At 40.7% G+C, this 27,051-nt stretch overlaps 1 protein-coding gene across 1 annotated transcript; it reads left to right on the top strand.

The window, feature by feature from the left end:
* Positions 1 to 761: 761 nt before the first annotated feature.
* On the top strand, positions 762 to 26,844 carry has2 (hyaluronan synthase 2). The gene is made up of 4 exons (XM_041793801.1): positions 762 to 1,237; positions 16,819 to 17,445; positions 21,426 to 21,527; positions 22,697 to 26,844. Exons 2-4 carry the CDS (start codon positions 16,819 to 16,821, stop codon positions 23,624 to 23,626), a joined length of 1,659 nt encoding a protein of 552 aa, XP_041649735.1. The 5' UTR covers positions 762 to 1,237; the 3' UTR covers positions 23,627 to 26,844.
* The last annotated feature ends 207 nt before the right edge of the window (positions 26,845 to 27,051 follow it).

The raw sequence follows: 27,051 nt of genomic DNA, 5'->3' as shown, positions 1-27,051 counted from the left end.
TCAGTATTACACAGCACTACCTGCTGGTCAAAGTTGGGAACTGCACTCTACTGAATCAATGAAATGACTGAAATTCCATAACATCCAAACTGCAGCCTACACGTGCGCTCTGGATATGCACTTATTATACGGCTGACTGTTTGAATTCCAGCTGTTATCTCTCTTTGGATCTGGTCCCTGGATAATTTCTTTCTTCTTATTCTTTGATTTATTTGTACATTTTTCAGTGGCAAGTAGTTTAAAGTCATTAAGTGTAAATCTCAGAGCCAAACTTTGAGTTGTGCCATTTTCGCACTGTTAGAGGTAATTAAAGCAGAAACTTGTGGGTTAAACTTCCTCACAGAAACAAAATTCCTGCTGCTGTCGGGTTTGAATGGGGGCATGGACAACCAGTGAGGGTCCCTCTCTCTCTACATGTCGCTACCTCAGGAGTTTGAATGAGTTTGGATGGGTGACTCTCTCTCTCCCCTTCGCTCCTCCTCGCACCCCCCTATCCACCCCCTCTTATTAAAACAACACGCCAATCTGTTGTAGCCCGGTAAAAGGAGTTTGGGAGCCGCTGCACCCATAAAGGAGGCTCCACACATACACATACACAGCCGTCTGGAAGGCATTAGACAGCAGCGGCACAGACACTTTTGGCCACTTCTCTGCGCTCTGCGTAACCTGGATGCTTGGGGAAACTTTAGAAAAACTTACCTACATGCGTAAAATTACCAGTCATCTGACACATATTTGATTGTCAGAGATATTTCTGGATTTTCTTTTTGCTCTTTTTGTGTCAATCTGATTGAGGCTGCCAAAGTTCATGGCTTTTTTTCTAACTTTCAGAAACTTTTAAAAAATGAATGAAACTGTCAGAAGTTGATGGAGAGAAATATTTATCTTTTCTGCATAATCTATTTTTTATTTATACTTTTTTATATGAATGATGCCAAAGTTGACTGACATGATGTTTGTTTACCTGAGATGCATGCAGCGCGTATTAATCGACTGCAGACAGACTGTTAACATTTAAAGAAGACAAGCACCCAGCTGAGCAAACTGAGGGACGTGCATGTTTTAGTTTTCTCTCATTAGCGAGGATCAATTGCAGCGGATTCATGCGTGTCTTTGCCACCGAAGTGTCTTTTGAAACTTTGTCGAGACTTTTTGTCCCTGTGGAGCGGTGCCAGAGCCGCCGGAGCTGACCGCATCCTTCCCCAAGGACGAACGAGAGGACGACAGCTGCGTCAAGGTAAGCGAGCATGCAGTGATCATTTGGTGACCCTGCAGGCAGCTGACACGCAGTGATAATGTGGCAGATGCCTGTCAGTCAATAACAGAGATTGTTTGGGAATTAATGAACTGCGTAAAATGTATAGTTTGGACATTTCGCTGCATAAAAATTTAACTCAAACATGTTTGTTTCATGGTTACAAATAATAACTACACTTCCAACACAAAACTCATTAAATAGAGGAATGCTTTAACTTGGAAGTAAACCAGCTGTGACTAGTCTTCTCCTCCTTTTTTTATTATGGGTGTTATAGGCTCGTGCGTAAAACAAGAAAAGCATCTCTTTACGGTTTCAAAATGGAACGAATTCATGCATGCTGTTGTTAGATATGCTTTATTTAATATGTCATTATTTAAGCAGACCTCTGAGCTGTCCTAAGTGGCAAGAACATCTGCACTTCTCTCTGCCAGCAGCGCCACCTGTGCCAAAAAATGTCCGCCCAGATTTTCCCCCTCATCTTATAAAAACTACACATGGTATACCCTGAGAATAAACTCTGTCGATGACGTCACGTGCTTTACGTCATCCTTAGGGTCTGCTTGTTGACCAATAGGAAGGGTGAGATTGAACACGTTCTGGGTGCCTCGTGGTGGGAGCGCGTAATTTGATGCCAGATGCGGAAAAACTGCTTTGCGCTGAGAATCTTTCACTGTTCTTGTCAAAAAATCTCATAATATCTGACAATTACCCTCTCAGATTGGATGATTGTGTTTGTTATTTTGTGTTTAAGTGTTTAACAAGCTTTAGATTGCTCTTGTTAAAGATAAGAAATGTATAGGTACATTTTAACATGACAGCAGGCTAATAACGCAGATGCCATCCAAACAAAGAGGCCTCAGGATAAAATGTTGGCAAATATCCTGCTGCTGTTGGCGTAAAAACTTCTACATGCCCACTTCACACATTGTAAGTGAATGCAAATGAACATCTGTCACTCTCTTTTGGCATAATCTCTTCCTCTATCCTCCTACCCGGTGTCTCACTGTGCAGATTTACCACTGTAAAAACCCACGCCAGGTGTAGGACGTCTCAGCATTCCTGTCATCTTATAAATGATGTATAGGACAATTTCTATCCTACACATAAAATCTACTTCCTACTGTCCTGGCTTATCTACTCATGAGGAGTTTTAATTTAATGCTCAGGCGGTGTAGACTGGACAAATCCACCTGTGAGGAAGGATGGAGCATTTAGAGAGCTGTCAGTGTTAATATATCAAAGAGATCACCAACTATCATGTCAGGACTTACACTTTGTGTCTTTCCCAACAGCTTCTCTGACATACTGTGGACACATTATGATTTATCTATCACATCTTTTTCTTGGCACAGAAACAGCTGCAAAGTTTGAGCTGCAGGAAGCAACCAAAATTGTGCTGTTTAGAAATAATTGCTGTTATTTCACCTATGAGGATGCTTTTGCTGTAGCTTAATATGAAATGCATGTGTAGTTTTTTAAGATGATAGTTCAGGGCACACGTTCTTTATGAAAATCTGTGCATCTGCACACCTTCTGTGAGTGCCTAACACCAACATACTGTCCTTAATCTCAGCCCTCGAGGGATTCCTCTGCTGAGCGTGGGGTTCACTCTTCAGTGAAGAGAGCAGTCCCTCTCTGGTGCCTGTTAGCGGAAGAGTAAACACTAAAACAAAGATTTGATTCATTATACAGCAATGTGGGGAGTCCACGAAGGAAGAGAAGTCACTTATCTTGGCACTCTTCAATGGCTGACACAGTCATACTCATCACTGCTACAGGATGTTCCTCCTCTCAGAGAGCAGTTTACTACTCAGCAGAGGAAGGCATTCCATAGCTGGTCTCCATTAGAGCTCACAACAAGTCCCACGTGCCATTACTGCTCACAGCAGGGGTCCTCTGGTCTATAGGGCCTGTGGGCTGGCATGGTATAACTACTGAAGTAAGGAGGAGAGAGTGCATGTGCACTCCTCCCAAACACACAACGCTATAACCCCACCACCTACCTCATCTAGTCTGCATTAATAACACTGTTTTTCCAGGTTCTCTCTGTAGGTGAAGTAGCAGTGAGGCAGCATTACAGCAGGCCAGTAAAAGTGAGAATTTGGATGTCAGTGAGGGTCTGAGTTGGATTCCCACTACCTCATACCGAGTCACTGGGTCTCACAGGGAGGCCCAATGCCAATGCTAATGCATAGGAGTTATGATGCACTATAAAGCAACCCAGGAGCTGCATAAAGAAACTTTGAGTAGCTGCACAGAAGAAACACTTTGCTTCTGCACATTCCTCTTTTTGTGATAAAAGGTCAGAAATAGTGAATCTAGATCACTCACTTCACTCCAGTAGCTCTAAAAATGTGGTCATTCATCCTGTTAGGCTACATATCTCTAGGGTTATCTCTTCAGAGTGCAAAAATAGATTTTCTACTTCACAGGAAGTAAGACGAGTAATTTTGGAGCACTGCTGATAAAAGCTGCAGGTCAGATAAGGGAAAGTGTCAGATAAATGGACGACAGAGTCGAACACGGTTCCACTTTATTTTTCTCTTGATTTCACAGTTTTTAAAAGCAAAAGAAAGGAAAGACAATCTTTTGGCACACTCTCATTGCGGATGAGAACAAAAACCAAGCAATCCATGCTTCAGAAGGAGGCATTCTTGACTGAGACATGTCTGTAACTTGGCTAAAATTCTTGCAGCCTGCCACACAGGCACAAGTCCAGCTCTTCAGCTGGCAGTGAGCAGAGCCAGCTCCACCACCTCCAGTCTCTTTCTGCCTCCTTGTTGTGGTGTCTGCCATCAATCTCCATCTCCCACTTATTCATGTCCGTCCAACAAGCTTCCTCTTGTTTCTTCCTGTTGTCCTGTAATGCCCCATAACTCTTTTATTTTGCCTTTTTAGCTTTATACATCTCTTTTTATCTCCTTCTCTGTAGTAGGGTTGCACATCCATCTGCTCATTCACCAAGCTTGGGAGCTTGGGATGAGTCAAAGATAAGAAAAAAAAAGGGATGCCAAAAACAGCATATTTGGGTTCAGATTTAGAAAATAGAGTTACCACAGTATAAACTAATGAACCGCAGTCTCATCTTCAAACTTCACTTTTAAATCAAATAAAGCTAAAATGACACAGCAGCAGTGAATCAGAGGATGCTCATCAAAGGAGCTGATGTCGACTAATACAGAACAGTCCCCGAGGATGTTGTAACCTTTGTTCCTCTGCCAGTTAGAGCCTTTATCACACCTGATCTTAATGGCTTCCAGAGGGTGAGGAAATAAGGAGACAGTGGAGGAAGGAGGTGGGGATGGTGAGTGTAAAAGTCAACTCTCTACCTCTGTCAGTTGTGGCTCCATCCACCTGATTCCAATCATGTAAGGAGCAGTGCGGTGTAGCGCAGTGGGTGGTGTTACTGTTTAGCTCTGGTTCTTATAATGATGAAGCGCCCACAACAAGAGCACAATGTGACCACATAAGGGGGGTTTATGGGAGGAAGAGGAGGAGTGAGAGGGGTCAGTGACTTCCTGGCGGCGCCTTTGAAAACTCCCGTGACACTCCACCTCACCTTATTTCTATTTCTATTTTGAATCAACCCCGAAACATAGGTCTGCATAGACCTGAACCGAGAGGTCAACCAAGTAGCTGACATGCACCTCTACAGTGGTACTACAGTACCAAACAACAATGCCCTTACGCCTTGTGATTGGCCTGCAAGGTAGCACTGGTGTCTGCCAGTCTGAGTAATGTCTGTATGCACACTGTGTGAAGTGTGAGATAAAATGCTCCCATCCCCCGGCTCAGCTGATTAAGCTGAGTAAAGTCAATCTGCTCTGATGTCACCTCCCTATTCTTCTTTGCAGAAACTGCAGTTTAAATGTGAGTAGAATCAGGGATTATCATAAAAATAGAACTGCCTAGTTGTGACTGGTAACACATTGCAGCATGGCGCATAAATATGCAGAACTCATAACAGTGTTGGCATAGCTATTGCATAGACTAAACACAGAAGTATTAAATGTAGAAAAATGGTGCTGCATGGGGTCAAAAGTGTGCAAAACTATGTCACCAGGATCAGGTGCTCTTCAGGATAAGAGGACAAAGATATGATGTTAAAAAGGGAGCGATGACCTGCCCGTTAACTTATCAAAAACAGTCCACAGTGTAGATGGCAGTTAGAACTGAGAATCCGAGGCACTCTGATGTTATAAAAATCCTTCTTTAAACAGGGATATCTACGCGTTTCGACTCCAACTAGTCTTCATCAGGACATGATGTCCTGATGAAAACTCATTGGAGTACATCAGAGTGCCTCAGATTCTCAGTTCTGACTGCCATCTATACTATGGACCGTTTTCGATAAGTGAATGGGCAGGCTGTCGCTTCCTTTTTTACAGAAGTATTGAATTTAGAGGGTTCAGGGCTTTTAATGGCTCAGTTTTATTCAAAGAAATTTGTTCTTGCAGCAAACATCCATTTAAAAATGTGTGGAGTTTGTAGCTGGTAATCAAAGAGAGAAATTGATAATAATTTGTCTGCAATGTAATTTTTTTATAAAGATTTGTTCAATCCCATCACTACTACCAAATGATCAAAGACCAAGATCAACAGGCTTGTTCACAGTTTCACTAGCAATTAGCGATTAAAGGAGACATGTTATACAGCCTTTTTCAGCAGGAAAAAAAAGGGATTACTATTTAAGCACTGAGGAATCACATCCAACTTACTGCCATATATGTTTACATATACCAGGGGTATCATTTGGTGTTTTGGTGCAAAGACACTAAATATAAGTCACTCCTGTCATAGATTTTACCATGCATTGCAGAAATCAAGTTTTGCTTGCTGATGAAGGCTCTGCTCCAAAGATACCCCCTCAGTTAGCCAAGCAGCGTCATTTGAGTTTCCTGGAGCATTCAACTGGAAAACTCAAAACAGATAGATGCATTTACATCAATGCATGTTGAAAATTGTCCGTCTTGTTAGGGAATAAAATGCAATAAGCTGTAAGAGCTGGGAGACAGTGTCTAAATCAGCTGGAAGTCAGCTGGTTGCAGCTGGGCGTGTGACATCCACACATGAAGTAATGAAAGAGTATCTAAAAAGTAGAATAAGAAGTAACAGGCTATAAAGAGTGAATCTTCTGCTATAAGGAACTTAAAAAGAAAGATCAAGTCAAGTTAGGGTTTACGGGCAAATATCTAAACATATAAAATGGCAAGAATCCTAAAGCAAGTATCTTAAATTTCAATCATGCAGTGTGCAGTAAAAAAGAAAATGTTCAAGATGAGGTCAGAATCGGAAAAGAGATAAGACCCTGATTCCACATGTGGCTTTGCCAGAGACAAACAAGTAGTTTCTTACAGTTACTTGCTACATGACTGTCATTTGATCTACATATGAATGTAATATGAATAATTTCATTTCCATAAATATCATGTTAACATTATTTTTAAGAGCAATCACGTCTTCCTATCAGCATTGAAAGAAGCATTTATTTCTGCACACAGTAGTCTGTATATCAGAGCAGCTCCTCAAAGTCACAGCCAATCTTTGAGCCCGTCGAGTGTCTCCGCCTGAGTCAGCAGACAACTCTCAAGTCTTTCCCAGCCGCTCCCTCTCCTCTGCCTCATCATCATCTGCGACACGTGAGCCTTTCCTGCACTCGGCTACAGCCGTCATGAGGGCCATCCCAAACTTGTAATGCCTTTAAAATGCATCCTGGCCTCTCAGCCCTGCCCAGCTTATCTTATGCACTCACACACATTTAAGCTAGTGCATGCACACTTTACATGTGCATCGCTTGTTCTTTTTCCAGACTATGCAGTTTATCATTCTTTAATGTCTGCAATTTCTGCAGGCGGAGCATCATGCCTTTAAGATTTCAGGATGACCTCAGCAGGTCTGGATTTCTAATACAGCTGTAAAGATAACTTAAAGTTTGTGCTGAATGTCTGGATCCTCTTGAGGGGCTTTAAGCAACACATACATGTCATTAATAACTAAATTAGTCTGTTTCTATTGTTGATTCATATAGATAACTAAAATGTCATAAACACTCGTTGGGGTTATTAAATTAAAGCTCTGGAGTCACAGATTTAAGCTTGCTCCCCTCAGCGTTGAGTTTGATTTGTGTACAGCGCTCATCTGCGCAGATTTTTCAGTGTAACACTTAGAGCCCCTGACTGCTGAGTCACGATAACATAAAGATGTAAGTTTTATGTTATCTCAGCTCCACACAGAGCAGCAAAGCTGTCTTTTTTGGCTCTTTGTCAGATTTACACTGCCTGTACTGAGCATACAGTCATGACACTCACACTAATTCTTACACACATACGTCTCACTGTACAGACACAGACACATGGTCTGGCGAGCCTTGTTATATTTTACATCCCATCACAGACCTTGGAGCTGGGACCCTGCTGACAGGGATTCCACTGCTCTCCTGAGACTTCAGTCAAACCATCTCTTCCTCTCTGCAGCACAAACACACCAACACTCATGAAACTTCTCCTACGTGTATTTACACACACAAGATTTTGGCCAAACACACAGATGAACACATGGCCAGCTTTCTGCAGCAGAGACTTAATGGTATTCAAATTTTCCCAGACAAGTCACATATACTGTATATCTGGCATCTTTCCCTTGTTGCGTAACCTGCATAAGCATGTGGCGATTCTCCTGTCTGTAATAAATCACTGAAGTACCATTATACATAAGAACTAGAATGGTTCAGAGATATTTCCTTTACTTGTCTATGCATCAAAAAGCCTCATACAGTGCTGTGAAAAAATATTTGCCCTTTCCTGATTTCTTTTTTTTTTGCACATGTTTCACACTTAAATATTTTAGATCGACAAACAAATTTTGATGTTAGACAAAGATAAACCGAGTAAATACAGGATGCAGTTTTTAAACGATGATTTCTTTTAAGGGAAAAAGGCCATCCAAACCTACCTAACCCTGTGTAAACATAATAACTGGTTGTGTCACCCTTGGCAGCTACTACTGCAGGCAGGCCTTTCCAATGACTGGCACTGAGTCTTTCACATCACTGTGGAGAAATTTTGTCCCACTCCTCGTTGCAGAATTGTTTCAGTTCAGCCACGGAAGAGATTAGCGTGGATGCTGCTAAAGCGCCAGTTTTATCAGAGCTTGACATTTCTTTGTTAAAAGAAGAACAAAGAACAGCAGTGAGTTGTTTTCTTTTCAAAACGGACAAAAGTCGAGTACTTGCATGTCTATAGTCGCCATGTTTCACGTTATTCCTAAGCAGCTGCGCTACTTGATAGCGGCTATATCACATGTTTTGTTGCTCTGATTGGCCCGTAGAGATGTGACAGACAGAACGTTCACCCAATCATACTCTGAGTTTTTTTCAAAGCCTCTGCCTTTTCTCAAACATTTCCTGTTGAAGCTTTCCCAGATGGATATGTGAAATAAATCCATCTGGCATGTCAGGTTATAGAATTCATGGTTCCATCAATTATGACAAGTCATCCAGGTTCTGAAGCAGCAAAGCAGCCCCAGAGCATCACATTACCACTACAATGTTTGACTGTTGTATGATGCCCTTTTATGATATGCCATTAGTTTTATACCAGATGTAACAGGCTGCACACCTTCCAGAATACTCAACTTTTGCCTCATCAGTTCACAGAGTATTTTCCCAAAAGTTAAACATGTTAACACATGTGTCGCTCAGCAGCCAAGGTCAAGCCTAACAGCATCTCTTTTGTCCGGGTCTTTTCACCTCTGGTGATACGCCCAGAGACTGCTGGTGGTTTTCGTGTCTTTGTAACAAACACAGTAGGACCATTGCTCATTGCAACCCTTCTACCCAACCGGATGGTACCCTCACCCCACCACATCAGCCCCTTTCTCCACCCAGAAGGTGTGGACTTTGTTATTTCTTCACCAGATTATTTTCCCATCCTCCTGGTAATATGCAAGGACTTCCAGAGCAAGACTGTGGTTCTGTCAATCCTCCTTCCTTCCTGATGGGGACATTTTGGAGGAAGTTGCTTTTAGATTTGGGGGAAATTGCTTGAAATCATGGAACTGTTGGGAAATTTTTTTTAATGTTTAGGCTTTCTGATAAAGTTTACCTAAATCATTTGTGAAATATTTTCAAAAAATTTGATACTTTTTTTTTTTTTGTTGTGATGCTTAAAAATACGTTTTGGGGTGCAGATGGCCTTGTAGTTAAAAGCGCGCCCCATGTACGCAGACGGCATGGGTCCGAATCCAGCCTATATCCACTGTCCTCCTCTATCATTAAAGGCACTGAAAGCACAAAAACAAATCTTCTAAAAATACAGACAAATTTGTAAATTTTCACTGAAATTTGGGGAATTTGTATGGATTTTAGTAGACATTTTGTTCATGATTGGCCTCAACAAGTCCTTGTAACCCATCATCAAAACAAGAAAAATAACCCCACCATACCTTTCAAAGGCTGATATTATTTCTCACTCCCAACAACTGACCAACTGGCCGACACAGAAACAAAACAAATGCTCAAAAACCTATCCAGTACTGTTTTATCTGCAGGAGCAGGACCTTTAAGAGATTTGTGGACATAATTTTTTGCTAAAAACTAATTCCTGTTCAAAGACGAGGCTGAGGTTTTAAACTAATCAGGTCCTACCAATCACTAATAAATAGGAGAAACTAAAAATGTTTTCAGATCTTGGGAGCTTAAAGCAGTTAAGTCTTACATGACCATTCAACTGCCTCTGAAACTGGACAAGTGTCGCTATGACATCTAGCAGGAGAGACTCATGTATTTACACTGCTATCTAGTAATCTGCCATCTACAGCTCTGTAAGTTTTGACCTAATTGCTGTGTTATCTCTGAGACAGAGTCAGAGGGAGTTTTTACTCCAGAGAATATTAATGACGTCAGATCCAGGGTGCAACCAACTTAAGGTCAGCACACACACTTCTCAGAGCCTTATTAGTGATATTGAAGGAGTTCTCTCACTTACATGTGCTAAGATACAAAAACAAACAGAGATCTTGGATAATGTCATCCACATGTATTAATGACTCCTTCACCGACTCACGTATTATATCGACAGGCATGGACACATATTCACACTATTCTAAGGTGACAACGTCCACATGAGTCAACGACACCTTCAGTGTCACAGATAATCCTCTGATTAGAGGCCGAATCTCAGGGGCCGACTCTGGACGAGCATCATAAGTGACTTTTAGCCTGCACTTAATCTTCCTGCAGTCTGAGCTAATTGTTAGCCTTGACCTCTGCAGTAGATCCCACACACCCATGAGGGAGTGTGAGACACGATGATGAGCAAAGCACCCCAACAGCTGGCAACGCTGCTCTCACTCACATGAATTCACTGAGCTGACTGTTTGTGACCTGGATTCAATTTCACAGTTTGATTTTGTGTTTCAACCACAAACTTTTAACCCAAGCTAGCGTTTCATGTCAGGAAAGGGTGTATCATAAACAAACAGAAAGCGGTGAAGAGTTTGTATTTTCTCCATGTGTGTGCTGTGGTTTCCTCCAAATCCTTTGATTCCCTCCTGCAGCTCGGAGATGTGCAGGCTTGGTGAAGTGGAAACTGCAAATTCCCGGTAGGTGTTAACGTGTCTGTCTGAATTAGCTCTGTCATGCCCAGGTCATGCAGTTACATCGGAAGATTTGCAAAGCCTTCCTGTCCTAATTTCAGGGATTGTTTTTATCATTCCTTTAACACCAGACATTCAAAAAGCATTAAGTCCCTTCATTTTGATGGTACCTTAATGAAGAAACATGCTTCTCCTGAGCGCTGAGTTCACTCAGAGTTAACACTGTTAGACAGGGTGAAGGAGTTTATTCTGCACCCCCATATGTAGTTGTGAAGCATTACACACGCTTGCACTCACACACATTTATGCACAAACTAAAAGGAGGTCTAAGGTGAAACGCTCTCTCAGCACACACAATTAAAAATGTGTATTTTTACAGACACACGCCTCTCTCTCTTGTTTAATAAGCTTTTATGCCTGTGTTTGTGTGTACGTGGGTGTATAGTATGTGCGAGTCAGGGGTCTTGTAAATGAGCAGCTGACGTTAAGAGCTTTGCCACGTGCCAGAGGAGGCCTGCTACACTGGCTGTGGCCTTCTCATCCAAAGACTGAATTAACAAGACATTACTTCTGAGCCAGGGTTCCTCCCTTAGCCTCCCTCTCATTGTTTCCCTCTAACCATCCTTCTAAATATCCATCTGGTCTCTTTTCTGCTCAATTTTACCTAATGTCTTTCTTCTGACTCTGCTCTCCTCCAAACTTTATTTCCACTTTGTCTCTCCGTCTGTATTCCCTCCCTCCATCTGTCTTCTGTGTGTTTAGGTGTGGTGTGAAGAAGTCTTGCCAAATGACAAACTCCACTGGGCTTTGGTTCCACTATTGTTGACCTTTTCTCTTGCCCTAGTTTACATGAACACTGAACTGATATGCAGAGCAACATTCAAATTGTATTTGATGATTTGAGTTTCTCCAAGCCTTTGAAAAATTTCAGTCTAAATACGTAAATAGCAGAGGAAAATTTCAGGATTTTATGCCACAAGGGAGCAGCCTAGACAATTTGGGCTATTATTTGACCTATTAGTCCTTGTTTTTTGCTTCTCAATCTGCGGTAGCCAGGTCTAATAATGTTGTTTCAGATTGTCTTTCCTTCCATCCATCCATCCATCCATCCATCCATCCATCCATATGCTTGTGTACACAATATCCCAAGAATGTTCCAAGAGTCTTTCTAAACCTTGCACTCTGAATCATGGATGAATTTGTTAGATTGCAGAGCTGAAAGGTCAAAGGTTCAGTTGTACTGGTTTACATGTTAAGAACGCTTTCTTGGATTTTCTACAAACTTTGTACATAAATTCTTTGGACCGCATTAACATTGTATTCAAATAAATGTACTTTAATATGGAGTTGGCCCCTCTTTTGCAGCTATAACAACCTCCACTCTTCTTTGAAGAGAAGATTTTGGAGTTTTTCTGTTGGAATTTGTGCCCATTTACTCTGTAGAGCATTTATGAAGTCAGGCACTGATGTTGGACGAGATAACCTTGATCGCAATCTACATTTCTGTCCATCTCAAAGGTGCTCGATGGGGTTTAGGTCAGGACTCTATGCTGGCCGGTCAAGTTCTTCCACACTAAACTCATCCAACCATGTCTTTACAGTCCTTGCTTTGTTCACCTGGGCACAGTCATGTTGGAATAGAAAAGGGCCTTTCCTGAACTGTTTCCACAAAGTTGGAAGCATAGCAATGTCCAAAATGTCTTGGTTTGCTTAAGTATTAAGCTTGGCCCTCACTAAAGATAAGGAACCTAGCCCAGAACCTGACAAACACCCCCATACCATTATCCCTCCTCCACCAAACCTCACAGTTGACACAACGCAGTCAGGCGGGTAAAGTTCTCCTGGCGTCTGCCAATGCCAGACTCAACCATCTGACTGCCAAACAGAGAAACGTGATTCATCTCTGCACAGAACATGTTTCCACCAGTGTGTTTGTAATACGCAACATGCACCTCAGCAGTCATTGACCCTACTCTGTTATTTTACATAATCTTTTGTTTCATGGCTGAGTTGCTATTGTTCCTAAACTTTTCCACTTTCTCATAATATCACTTACAGTTGACTGTGGAATATCAAGCAGGGATGAAATTTCACTAAACATTTATTGCAAAGGTGGCATCCCCCACAGTGCAAATGGAGACTTCATGGCTAGGTTCTTGATTTTATACACCTGTGGCAACTGGTCTGATCAAAACAACTGAATTCAATCTTAACAGGTGTGGCCAAACCATTTTTGTCAGGTCTCCCTTGAAAATAGATCTTTAGATCTCAATGGGACAAATCTGGTTAGATAAAGGTTAAAAAAAAAAAAAAAAAACATTTAAGCAGGCCACTCACGACTTTAAACCACATTGTAGGCCTCCCTTCCACATGGGAGCCTCCCCAAACCTCAAATTCTAGGCCTAGGACTGTTTTCAATGGAAAAGCCACAACAACCAAAGAGCAGAATCACCCAAGGAATTCCATTGTTCTCCGTATTTGTTTTTCTGTAAGATCTCGTGTGAGGTCAGTCTTCACTGTGAGATTGTTACTACAGACAGCAGAACAGGTGTGTGGTCTCACGGTCTGGCTGAGTTGGAGTATGTGCATCTAAAAGGTCATAAGATGAAAAATTACATGAAAATGTCCTTATGTTTGGTGTCTCTCAGGTTTTTAACACCATTTAAGATTTGAAAATGTCTAGTGTGTGGCCAGCCTTAAAGAAATAAGATCTCTTCAAATATAACTACTGCAAGGACCCTCCATTGAACTTTTACTGTCTGGCAAATATACACCTCATAGAGGCCTATAAATGCCAGGTGGTAGTTCTTGTTCAAGTTTCTTTTTGTAGTCCTTTTTTAACTGGATTTGGATAGAAAAGCTGTAGAGAGACAGAAATTGACGCTAAAAGAGAGCGAGGGCTGACATGCACCATTTTGCAAAGAAAGATTTCTTTCTAGTGTCTAAAGCAAAGCATTGTCATATCATTCCTCTGTTTGCTGCATCTTCTCATCTTTGCATCTGTTGTAATGATTTTCTTGTCATGCTTTCTACATGGAGTCACAAAGGGGAAGAAGCACACGTGCAGCATTAGAAAATCTAAAAAGCTCTTGTGTTCTTCTTCCCACGGAGATATAAACAGATGACATCACAGGGTGGTCCGCGCTGCACTGAGCCGCGCTGAGTGGGTCTCTGCTGGTCTGCCAAACAGATGGTGGTAGCAGCAAAACGAGGGCTGGAAACTCAGCTCTGACTTGGAGATTTGGTGCAACGAGACTCAAGTTCTTAGAAGACAATTGCTCTGATTTTAGACACAAAAACAGCTAATGTTATTAACTTTTCCCTCATGAAAATATATTTTGAAATCCCTTTTGATAGTCTGGATCAGGGTTCTTCATAAAAATGCTTCTCAAAAAAGGTTTCCAAAGGCCTTATTTACAATACAAGAGAGATCAAAGTGCCAAAATAGCTTCGCTCAGGCATTTAGAGAGCACTTGGAGTTTGGATGTTTGGCATGGGTAGCCACCATGTTGGTTAATTAGGTCAAATCTTGTAGTGTGCACCCACCCACACTACAGGGGAGCTGGAACAATCGGCCACTCACAACTGTCTGACATTTAGACAGGGATTTGGAGGGGGGTAGAAGGAAGGAACTGGGGGAAGGGGGAGAAACTTTACTGCTTGCTATACCTGTGTATATAGTAATAAAAGAGGGTTGTTTGTGCCATAGTGGAGCATGCTGAAAAGCTGTGAAAAGGCACCTTTCAGTAACCTTGCAAAGCAGACAGATTCGTTCGTTTCCATGTTTCTCACTGACGAATCCATCTTGCAAAGCTCCCGTCTGAACAGTTTGGGCCAATCTGTTTGGGACCAATCAGTGTCGAGGGGCAGTGCTTTCAGACGCAATAGTCATGTGATAAGCAACCAGCGACAAGAGGCCGGTGCTGTTATTGCAGAAAGGCTTAGCGTGGATGCTGCTAAAGCACCAGTTTAATCAGAACTTGAAATTTCTTCGTTACAAGAAGAGCAAAGAACAGCATTAGGTTTTCTTTTCAAAGACAAAAAAGGTTGTGTCATGTTACGCAGTTCTCCATGCTCGCTAAGCTGTTCTCTATTCCTCGTTAGCAGTATACCTCTGTATCGGCGACGACATCACATTTTGTTGCTCTGATTGGCCTGTAAAGATGTGACAGACAGAACATTCATCCAATCAAATTGATGCTATTGTATCCATTTTTGCTGCATACAATTGGTTAAATTCTGTGCTAACTACTGCATACATTTAAACATAAAGGTTATTTTCATTATCAAAAGCACTGCATGCTCATTTTAATGTTTTTGGAAAAATCTTCAAGACGTGTGATTATCATGCTGTTTGTTATTAATGGTAAATAGTAAATGGACTTGAGCTTGTATAGTGCTTTACAAGTCATCTGGCTACTACAGGGACTTTTACAATGCAGGTCACACCTACCCATTCACACCCTTTCACTCCATATCCACACACTGATGCAGAGTTTGCTATGGAGAATTGGCAATCAGTATTAACTAATTCCTTTCAATCACGTCCATACTCATCTACACACCACTGACGAAGCAGTCTAATAATTGAGATAAGGCCAATAACTGTTGAGGATTTTGAGGTGGCCGATCAGATTTCAGGGGGGCTCTGGTCTTAGATACCAGTGGATCAACCCCTTATCAGAATGAGACTGGTGCTCTGTGCAGCAAAGAGGGGAGATGCTAATGGTCATCTTCATATCCAGAGACAAAACAGTAGCATTCTTAAGAGTGTTGGCACTTAAAGATGGTAGGCATGAAATGCTTTCTTAATTGAACCTTGAGACGGAGCAATGATAGTAAATGAATGTGATTATTCTGATTTTCATTGCCACATACCTTTGTCTTTAATCGATGAGATGTTTTGGATCAAGATATTGTTTTGGTTGTCAATATGTTTAGCAGCATTGTCATCTAAATTAAGTATTGAGCAAAAGAAAGGAAAGAATTCTGCTTATCAAAATGTTGGCTGACAGCGTTAAGACAGCGGCACTACCCAGTATCAAAACTAAGAAGTATATGGGTGTCAGTTAGCTTAGTTGGTTAAGCAGGTGCCCATATAAAGAGGCTACAGTCCTCAGATCCTGATCCTGACTCTGTTAGGAGCATGTCTTCCCCCCATGCTGTCTCCCCATATTTCCTGTCTCTCTTCAGCTTCCCTATCAAATCAAGAACAAAAGCCCCCAAAATCTTTGTACAGTGAGGCACAAGCTTTATATTCAAAAACAGGCCATATTTCCTTTTATTTTTAGGAGTTGCTGCAGACAAATCAAAATTGAACCATCGGCCCCAGATGCCCCTGGGACATTTTTTGGACACCCAAGTTGCAGACAAGGATTTCATTACTCAACGTCACCATTGTTATTTAACACAGGCTTTAGATCCTTGGTTCTCACTTGGTGGGTCAGGATGTAAAAATTGGTCATGAAGACATTCTCGGTGGGTTGCAGATGCATGCCTGGTAAAAAAAAAAAATGCATAGCTAAAAGTAGAGATGTGCTTTTATTTTGAGGACTATGTCACAATGTCCTTGTTCAAACCACATCTTTTGTTCCATCACAAGTCCAAACTAATGCTTTCTTCACTGAAAGCTTTGGTTGTGATGGAAAAATTGGAAAAATGTGGGTTGCAGTTTGTCTTTAAGAAGATGGTGGTGTGTCCTGATGAAAGCAATTGAGAACCACTGCTTTAGATCAAAAGTATAGGCTTTGGTTATCAACTAATAATGATACTTTGTGTTTTTGACATACATTTTGTGCAAATTTGCTTGAACTGGGTGTAATATTGCTATTTAAGAGTAAGGAAAAATAGCATATTAAGTGTTTAAATTTTCAATAACTATGTCTAAACATTTGACTTGAAACTAATTGACTAAGACTTTCTTAAATAAGCTTAATGTTTCTCTTTCCTCCGCATTCCTTCCCTAGATGAAGTGCCAGAGAATCCTAACCTACCTGCGGATATTTGGGACCACCATGTTCGGCGTGTCCCTGCTGGTGGGAATCTCCACGGCCTACATCATGGGCTACCAGTTCTTCACCACAGCCCGCAATCACCTCTCCTTTGGCCTATATGGCGCCATCTTGGTTGTCCATCTCATCATACAGAGCCTCTTTGCGCTCTTAGAACATCGAAACATGCGGCGGTCTTTGGAGACGCCCATCAAACTCAACAAATCTTTAGCATTGTGCATCGCTGCATATCAAGAAGACCCAAACTACTTGAGGAAATGCCTGGTGTCAGTGAGGAGGCTGACGTACCCAGGGATAAAAGTGATCATGGTGATCGATGGGAACTCAGATGATGACTTGTACATGATGGATATTTTTAAAGAGATCATGGGATGGGACAAATCGGCCACGTACGTGTGGCGGAGTAACTATCACTTCAAAGGGCCTGAGGAGACGGACGAGAGCTACGCCGAGAGCCTTCAGCAAGTCTCCAAGCTGGTGCTGAACAATAAGTGTGTTTGCATCATGCAGAAGTGGGGTGGCAAGAGGGAGGTCATGTACACGGCCTTCAAAGCACTGGGAAGGAGCGTAGACTATGTGCAGGTGAGTCTGTGAAACAAGGCATAGGAGGGGTTTAAACAAGAGGAATAAAAGGATGGGAAAGGAGGAAATGATGGGCATTAGGAATGCAAAAGTGGCAAGAAAGAATTGGGGACAATGTGGACTGGACACCAGGTAAATTAAGGACAAGTGACATAAGTGTGAGCTGAGATGGAGGGAAGGATAGAGAGATGAAGGAAGAGACGGCTGGAGAGGGGGGGCTGTGCCAATCCAAATATAGGGTCCACAAAGAGTCTTTTGTGTTGCTCTTAGATGGACTGTGGTTGTGTGTATTGTGTTGTGAAGTGTAGCGTGAAGAGGGCCGGCCGTAGCTCATGTCTAAGTGTAATAACAGATCTGTTTCACAGACACCACTGTTACATCATAAGCACGAGTCCCACTCAGAGCAGGGGGCCGAAAAACGTGTAAAAAAAAAAAAAAAAAAAAAAAAAAGGGGATTCCTGATGCATGCTTTGAATGAATAGCTTGACACCTGAATACGATGTACATTTCTGTGGGAATTGAGGCGGTATTTTGTTGCATGAAATACTGCTGTCAGTGGAAATCACTTAGAGTAATAATCTGAGTGAATGTAAATGACACTTAAATTACATCTTTGGAAAGCCAGCTCTTATGGCTGTTTGGCTGGCTTGTACCTTCTAACATTGTGTAGTGGTGTTACTTAAAATATGAACAGCTCAGTGCCAAGCCTGGCAACACACAGACTGATGAAGTATCAGGAAGCCTGTTTTTATCCTGCAGGCAGTAAATGCTGAGGAATATGTGCTGCTGTGGAGAATGACAGTGTGGTCATAAAGCAGAGCGTAAAGGGCACGATTCAATTTTTTATTAATGACAGGCACAGCATGTACTTTTATTCAGATGTTAAAGTCATGAGTGATAAACCAATTCAGTACGCTTAAAGGTATAACCACAATGGCCTAACTTTCTCTGGAAGGACCGATAGCCAATAGCCACTAATGTTAGCGTAACAGAGCAAACAGCATTATCTAAGGACTCTACTGTGTCATTGTATTCACTTTTAAAAGTGACATAATCATTATAGCCCCCACTTTTCTGTATTTCTGTATATTTCTGTATCTGGAGTATCTACTGACCCCCAAAAAGTTAAATTAGCTGGCACATACCTCTGTCTGTCAGTACAGCTCACAGAAGAGAGAGGCATCAAAACAGGTTGTTCTGAGAAAGGCTGTTCATAGCTGGTATATAACCTCCTCAAGTGCTTGATCCATGTGAATTTTAGACCAAAACACACCACTAATAGTTTTTTTTAGACACCGGGGACTGTATGAACAGTTCAAAAAACTAATATATGCCCTCTTTAATTTTTTTTGAGTCAATTTTACAATATTTAAGTGCAAATTAGTCACAATTTTTTTCCACCTGTGGCTAAATCATGTTCCAGAAAGTTACACTGTAACTTTAAATTAAAATTGTCAAAAAAATAACCATAATTTAAAGGTTGGAGAAGCAACAGAGTGCAATATCACCTGAGATCTGCTTTTCTGTGCTGAGTAGCAACTTTAACTCCACCTCTCCCCAAGACAGTATGGCTGCAGACCGTGCATCTCTGACAGCCACTCTCACAGGCTGTTCATCTAAAACTGTCAGAAACAGAAGCGTTATAATTTGCTGGTATATCGTATTTCAAATTTTATTTTAATTCAACTTGATTTATACACAAAGTCTGGCAGTTACATTTATGAAATAACTGTAAACATTACAGACCAAACATTTTATAAATGAAACAGATAAAAAGGTCAGAGATGTAACCTGGGATTAAATTATGTATAGACCAGTTTTAGAAGTAGCTACATCGGTGGTGGCTCCCTTTAGCTTGGTTAGCTAAAGCTAACATAGCTACTCTTGATATGTAATTAACATTAATAGGTAAGCCAATGTAGCAAACATAGCTAAAGCTAACATAGTTACATAGATAATGTAGCTATGTAGCTTAGGTAGCTTAGCTTTAGCTACCTGAGCTACATAGCCACTTAATCTATGTAGCTTGCACAGCTAACAGAGCTACATAAGCTACTTTTTCTGTGTTAGAATGTTTTCATTGAGAACAAGCTTTTTTTCCTGTAAGTTTTGCAGGTCTGGTTTTAAACTTCTAACTTTGGCTATCCTACTTGTCATCTCAACTCTTTACCTTCAACCTAAAAAAGTTTCATCCCATTTTATTTTGAAAATTTCCAACAGAGACAATGTCTCACTTGAATGGCCTCTGAGAGGGGCCATCAGAGATGTACAGCTAGCAGCCAGACCCCTATCCTTCTTCCAACATTTTAATTATTTTAGTGAATGCATGAAGATGAGCTGCATGAAGATCAATTGGTTTTTTTTTTGTTTTTTTTTTTGCAAGACTAGTTTGTTACCCTTCCCCAGAATTCCCTACGTCATAAGCATTTCACATCAGCTGATAATTAAGTTTGAGCAGTTTTGCATGTGTCTGAGTCCATTTAAAGACTAGATGAAGACTGGACTCATAATGCCATCTTGAAACACATCAGCTATTGTCGGATTATTTTTATTTATTTATCTCCAATTTCCATCTCCATTGTCGTGACTCTTATGAGTACCAATGTACATTTAAAAAAAGTCATGATAGGAGTGACTTCAATAGAAGCCCCAGAAACTTGTCAGTGCTTTAGGAGTTCTGCCAGTTGGGTTAAAGACAATTTGGGGAGCCATTGCCAATTCTCTTATAATGATGGATTGCTCAGTGGTTATCATTGATGACTTTGGTACAAGAGATTGGAGGTTTGGAACCCAGCCTTGACATATCCAGAATCCAGTGTGGACCTTCAGGCAAGGTCCTTAAAGGCATGGACACAAGTCTGTGTCTCAGTATATTACTTTGGATACAACACATCTACTAAATGATGTATTATTGTGGCATCTGTGCCATTGTAATCCATCACCTTTTAAGGGCTTTCAGTTCAACTAGCAGCTTGAAATGATGAACTTCCAGCCTGGACTTTCTTTACATTGCTTTTCTGTACCATCCACCTAGCAGCTTAAGACAACAGACTGGGGCTGGTATTAAAAGGTGATATTTAAAAGTAGATTGCAGCTGCACCTGTGCACAAATAGTTGTTCAAAGCCATTGAGCCAAACTAATCTAATAACTACTGATGGGTTTATGGATTGTATTGCAGCAAGATGCCTATGGGCTAAACTATTTGTATTGCAATAAAAATACAGAAAATTTCCTGTGCCAAAGTAAGTTCACCACCCACAGATTCTGCACAAAAAACAGTCTATATAGAGAGAAGTTCAGAGTTGAATCCTCTGCCAAACAGATTATTAGATGAAAAACACATCATGACGTTATGTTTGTTCTGTTACATTCACTTCTCAGCATTCATGGTGTAAATAGACATGTTGGGCATATGTAAATGAAGGCGTATCCATTTTATAGTCGGTGCTAATGAACTATTTCACAAGACTGCAATTCAAAGTGTGAGATCTTGGCTTTATAACTCTTTGATATGATGCAGCCTGAACACCTGCAGCAGCCTCCAGCCTGCCAGAAACCTACTGTTTTACAGACATTTGAAAAGAAGTTACAACACTTTTAGTATTTGTGCCAATACCTTCTAACATGAAGGGAAAGGAGGGACAGTGTTTCATGCCTTTATACTATCATCTGAGGGAAACAGATGTGGTCTGTTAACAAGGATTGGGCTTTGGGTCTGGTTTCTTCACCTGACAACATTTGGGAAGATGACCATTTATAGAAGAAAAGGGAGAGAAGTAAGAAGAGCATCAGATGTGAACTGTAAGGCTAGTAGAGTTAGAGAAAAGCTAAAGGAGCTATGCGCTCTCCTTAAGTCATGTCCATTTTGCAGATGGAGCCTAACATTACAAATCATGCATCTGCTTTAATTGGATTGGCCTGCTAGGCTTTTTAAACATGACAGTAACTAATGATCTATTTATTATGTGGTTTAACTCAGGTCTGTGATTCTGACACCATGTTGGACCCAGCATCATCAGTCGAGATGGTGAAGGTTCTGGAGGAAGACCCAATGGTTGGAGGTGTTGGAGGAGATGTACAGGTAAGTTTAAATACCAAGTGTAGTACTTAAAGGCTTAATATGCAACTTTTCAAATATTAGGATTGTGAAAATTAATTAAACCCCTTTGTGTATACAGTGAGGAGGAGTGACTTACAATAAAAAGAGTGAAATCAAACTCCCTCTTGTTTGATTGTTCTCAGCTCCGTGTATAGAGGTTCAAACATGTTCATTTTTTCTGCATGAGTTACTCCCTTTTGGCAGGGCTAACATTTGCAAGATAATTATAACCCTTTTAGGCCTGATTTCCTCTTTCGTCCAAAGTCAGCAAATCAAAATGGTTCTTAACATTACCTTTTCCTGTCATGTAAGGTCTGTTAAGAGTGATTTTAAAAGTGGCAATCAGAGCTAACCTTGCAAAGCAGATTCCATGTCTATCATCTGTAATTGTGAAGTCCTGCCCTTCCCAAATGCTTTGAATGGGAGGTTTCCAAGATGAAAGTCAAATATATCCATGCAATGGATATGTGAAACAGTCTTTCTGGCGTGTCAGGTTAAATCAAAGCCACTCTGATGTTAGATCATAAATATTTAACATTCAGAAATCCTGTTGGCTCATGCAGGGAGACACAATAGCCATCTAGGAGCAAGGTAACCACAGGAGGAAGCACAACAAACACCACCATAGCTGTTGATTTGTCGCAGTAACACAAGTGTTGAGGCAATGTGTTCAGTAAAACATATCACAATCAAACTGATAAGGAAAAGAGTGGGAATGGTGGCTAGAGGCACACAAGATTTTGAGTTTTAAGAGTGGAGACTGGTAGTAAGTGACTAGATCAGTTCACATCTATCGTGGTGTGCAGTGGAGTTTAGGTTCAATGGTCTTTAGCCTAAAAAGGAAAACATCCGAAAATCTGAGATCAGAGTTTCTTTTTCCAATGTTTATCAGCACTTGTTTGTCACTCTTTAATTCAAAGTCACTTGCTGGGGAAACAGGACAGGATAGTTTTATAGAGGTAAGGGGAGATGGTAAGAGAGAGATTAGGGTGGTATGTCCAAAGGGGTTATTTGTTTTGGTCTGAAAATCTGCTCTGACAGTTGCATTATAAGTCTGTGCTTTTTCCAAATATACAAAACATTCATGTTAATTACATTTGTCTTTCATGCTGAACCCACAACTGTTTCTTCTGAAATCATTTCCTCCTTAGATCCTGAATAAATACGAGTCTTGGATCTCATTCCTGAGCAGTGTGCGTTATTGGATGGCCTTCAACATTGAGCGGGCATGCCAGTCCTACTTTGGTTGCGTTCAATGCATCAGCGGGCCTTTGGGAATGTATCGGAACTCTCTCCTACATGAGTTCCTTGAAGACTGGTACAATCAGACTTTCATGGGGTCCCACTGCAGTTTTGGGGACGACCGCCATCTCACAAACAGAGTGTTAAGTCTTGGATACGCAACCAAATACACTGCACGATCGAAGTGCCTCACTGAGACGCCGATCACATACCTGCGGTGGCTCAATCAACAGACTCGATGGAGTAAGTCATATTTTAGAGAATGGCTTTACAACTCCATGTGGTTCCACAAACATCATCTATGGATGACCTATGAGGCTGTGATCACGGGGTTCTTCCCGTTTTTCCTTATTGCCACTGCCATCCAACTCTTCTACCAAGGAAGGCTCTGGAATATTCTCTTGTTTCTACTCATTGTGCAAGCAGTGGCACTGATCAAGTCATCATTTGCCAGCTGCCTTAGAGGGAACATTGTCATGGTGTTTATGTCATTTTACTCTGTACTGTACATGTCCAGCCTGTTGCCAGCCAAGATGTTCGCAATAGCAACAATCAACAAGTCTGGATGGGGGACCTCTGGGAGGAAAACAATAGTGGTGAACTTCATTGGTCTGATTCCTATATCAGTCTGGTTCACCATCCTCTTCATTGGGATCATCTACACAGTAATCCTGCAGACTAAAAAACCCTTTCCTGAATCAGAGAAGATTGTTCTGATCATAGGTGCAGTCGTCTATGCCAGTTACTGGGTCATACTGTTGACGTTGTACACAGTGCTCATAAACAAGTGCGGGAAGAGGAAAAAGGAACCACATTATGATATGGTCCTGGATGTATGACCTACAGATGATGGTCTTCAACACCACTGAACTTTCTTTTTACATTGTTGTAATCCACACTATGTTTTTGCTTTACCAATGTATAAGATGCAGAGCAGCTCTGGAGGCAAAATGGTTGAGTTCAACCAAAATGGAGTTTCTGTTATGCTTGAATGAACGTAGAAATGACAGTGGCTGCTTTTTTTTTGTTCTTTGCATGACCAAAGCATTCATGATCTTGGATTGTCAGCATGCTAACCAATTAGCTTACCTAGATTTCTTTAGCCGAAGATCAGCTACTGTGAGCTAGCATGCTTACTTTGGTAACTCAGAATGGCAAAATTAAATGTATTGCAGTTAGCAGCAAGAGTGCTAGGCTTTTGAATATTAGCTACCTCTTACCCATGTCGTTTTCACTGGGCTTCAGTATAACATTTACAACTGAACCAAAGAAACTGTGGATTTATTTCACCAACCATTTAGGTTTAACTTGACCAGTAAGAAAATGTATCCTCCAGAGCATCGTTGGGTCACAAACAATTGTTCCTACTAGGACGAAATCTACATATCACCCCTACCAAAGGGAAGCCAAAAGCCTACCGGACACTGCGTCAATGAAAACTGAAACTGCCACATGACTGGACATCAAAGATAATAAGTCCAATTGGTGTTAAAAGAGGTCAATACCATCACTATTTATTTATTGTTGGATTATCACTATCTGCAAATGAGATCCAAAGGCGAAGTGGTAACGTTAGCTGCATATCACAAAAACACAGCAGGAAAATGACTGCATGCTACAAGTTCAATTTTTCATTCTGTTCTTTGGTAACTGTAATGGCGTACCCTTCCAGTGTTTTCGAATGTCTTTTGGGAAGAGCTACAATATCAGAGGGTGCACAAAGGGCTTTAAAATAGAGAGCTGCTCTTTTTTGTCGCACTTATGTCATATGGGAACTACACTTCCATGCTCATGCCACTGTAACTCTTACATTTCAGTTTAGTTAGTTGATGCAGGTCATATAAGTCTACACAAACAGTGACTTTGGGAACTACTGGCGTTGTTCAGACAATGCATTATCAGGAATTAACAATGTGTTTTGGACATTCAGTTACCAAGTGACTGCACTTAAGCATATAGGTCCACCTATTAACATAGCCAACACATCATTTCCATGGCTCTCTTACCATGGCTTAATGTCCTTGCTTGTTGTGTACTGTGAGGTTGCTGGCAATACAAACAACTGAAAGATGATTTTGGATTCCTCTTTTTTACCCCATTTTTGTTGCTGTTCTAAGTAATAAATGCTCCCAAATGAAGAACAGCTTTTCCAGATCCCAAATAGCTCTTCATTTGGAGTTAAAGATCCGCTGCAATAAAAAAAAGTCCAGATCTCTATAAGAGCCACAGTTCCCATCACTCTGAGGCTGTATGGACATAAATGAAGCCATACTTTTTGTTAATTAGTGGAATAATGCGGATCATATCAGTTGGTGGGTTGGGCCAAACTGGATTAAAAGACCCCTGCAGCATGCATTTTGAACTATTGGAAATAAAACTGTTTTCAGAACACATTAAGATAACGTCCACACAAAGCAAGGGTCACCACTTGGTATCCAAATGTCCAAAATCCAATACAAATCCCTGCTGATGCATTGTGTAAACAGGGTAAATGTTGACAGGTGTTTGATGGTTCAAGAGCCAAAGAAATACTCAGTTATTCCTCTTAAAGTCTACATTTTAATGCATTCACTCCCACGAGCGTGGCTAGGTACTCCCATATGACATAAAGGCAGAACTATCTGACGTTTACAAAGTGAAGAATCTCAAACTGATCACTGATTGGTTGGTGTTTTCTCAACAGATCTGGTGACCAGGTGAACATATGACCAGAAGAGAGATAATGTATCATTGCTGCTGTGACTATTTTATGTTTTACATATGACAATGCCTTTTAAAAAGAATATGAATAATAGTTGTATGTTGAAAAATAGTTTTAACACTATTAATGTGTATTTTTTTAAAAAGATGAATGATAACCACCACGTAAACATATTGGATATGTTCCAGTCCAAAGACTTTGTGGTTTTCGCCTTCCATGTGCCCTTGCTCTCTTCCTTTCTTTATGTTTTAAATGAAGGAAATGGATGCACCTCTGTTTCCCTGAATTGTATCAAAATATGAGATGATAATTAATAATGCATCAAATGAAGAAAAGTACTACCTGCTACCAGGAATGTGAATAAGGGCACTTGACTGAAGGGAACAGTGTTTTGGAATGAAACACGTCCAGTGTTTGCTAAAGACGACCAGGAGCAGACATGAGTTTTACTTCTATGCACTTTTATGTCGCTCCAGTCGTCTCGTGTGATGCTTGACGTAATCAAGATGAAATACCTCAGTGGTTCTCTTTGCATTGCATCAAGGTATCGGGATGCCATCCACAGACTGATGCATTCTGAAAGTAATTTATGGTCTGTTTGTGATATTAAATATTAAAGTGTCCTTTTTTTATAAGCAGTTCCTTATTAAGTCAAAGCTGGATATCTCTGCCTTGTCGGCCCTTTGCTGTAGCCGTTTACTTAATGTTTCCTTGTATTTCAATGCATTTTATATATAGACATTTTATTCTATTTTTGCTTAGCTACCAAAGATTCTTTATTTTCGCTCATGTTTTTATAAGGAAAATGGGAAAAATGTATTTGTTGTGCTTTCAACTGTTCTGACAATGACTTGTATATCTGACCAAACAATGTGAAATTATGAGCTGGGGGTTTTGTCTGCAATAACAACAAAAAAATGCAATTTGTAGGGATAAGTTATTGATTTTAAGAGAGGTGATGAACCTGTGTTTTTGTACCTTATACGTAGATAAAGAACCAGCATATTTATGTCCTTTGTATTTAGTAGATTGTCCTCTAATAAACATGTAAACTCCCTACACAGTAGAGACAGGACATTTAGGACTTATTTTTAATATGTGCACCATTTCAATATGATTGCTAGGCATCAACTTTCTTTCATAGTTTGTGCATCCAGTGTTCATAAGGCTCCAAAGCCAGAGCAGACTAATCGTCCAAGACTTTTGCACAAAATGTGTTGTAAAGTTGTGAGGTGCCTTAATGAGCAACGACAAAATAAAAACAGAGTTTACTTTTATACAATTATAATGAGAGGTTTTATTCTGGGGTTTTGTGAATGAGACCAACAATTTAAGTTGTTTTTGTGCCAAACTTGTCATGGGCAGTGTTATCATAAAGCACTTTTTGTGTTGTGCCAAATAAAATAAACTGTTGTTATAAACTGTTGGTGTTTGACCCTTTTACTTACTCTTACTCTTAGTTCGAGCAGAAGTGTGATTTTAACATGCACTGTCAGAAAAATTAGGTATATAATCTTTGGAAAACGTGTTTTGTTTACCTTGATAGCTAAAAGAATGGCCAGA

Source organism: Cheilinus undulatus, linkage group 8 (assembly GCF_018320785.1).
Source record: "Cheilinus undulatus linkage group 8, ASM1832078v1, whole genome shotgun sequence".
NCBI classification, from domain to species: Eukaryota; Metazoa; Chordata; class Actinopteri; order Labriformes; family Labridae; genus Cheilinus; species Cheilinus undulatus.
Note: the sequence above shows the minus strand (reverse complement) of the source record. Positions and strands in the feature narration are given on the sequence as shown.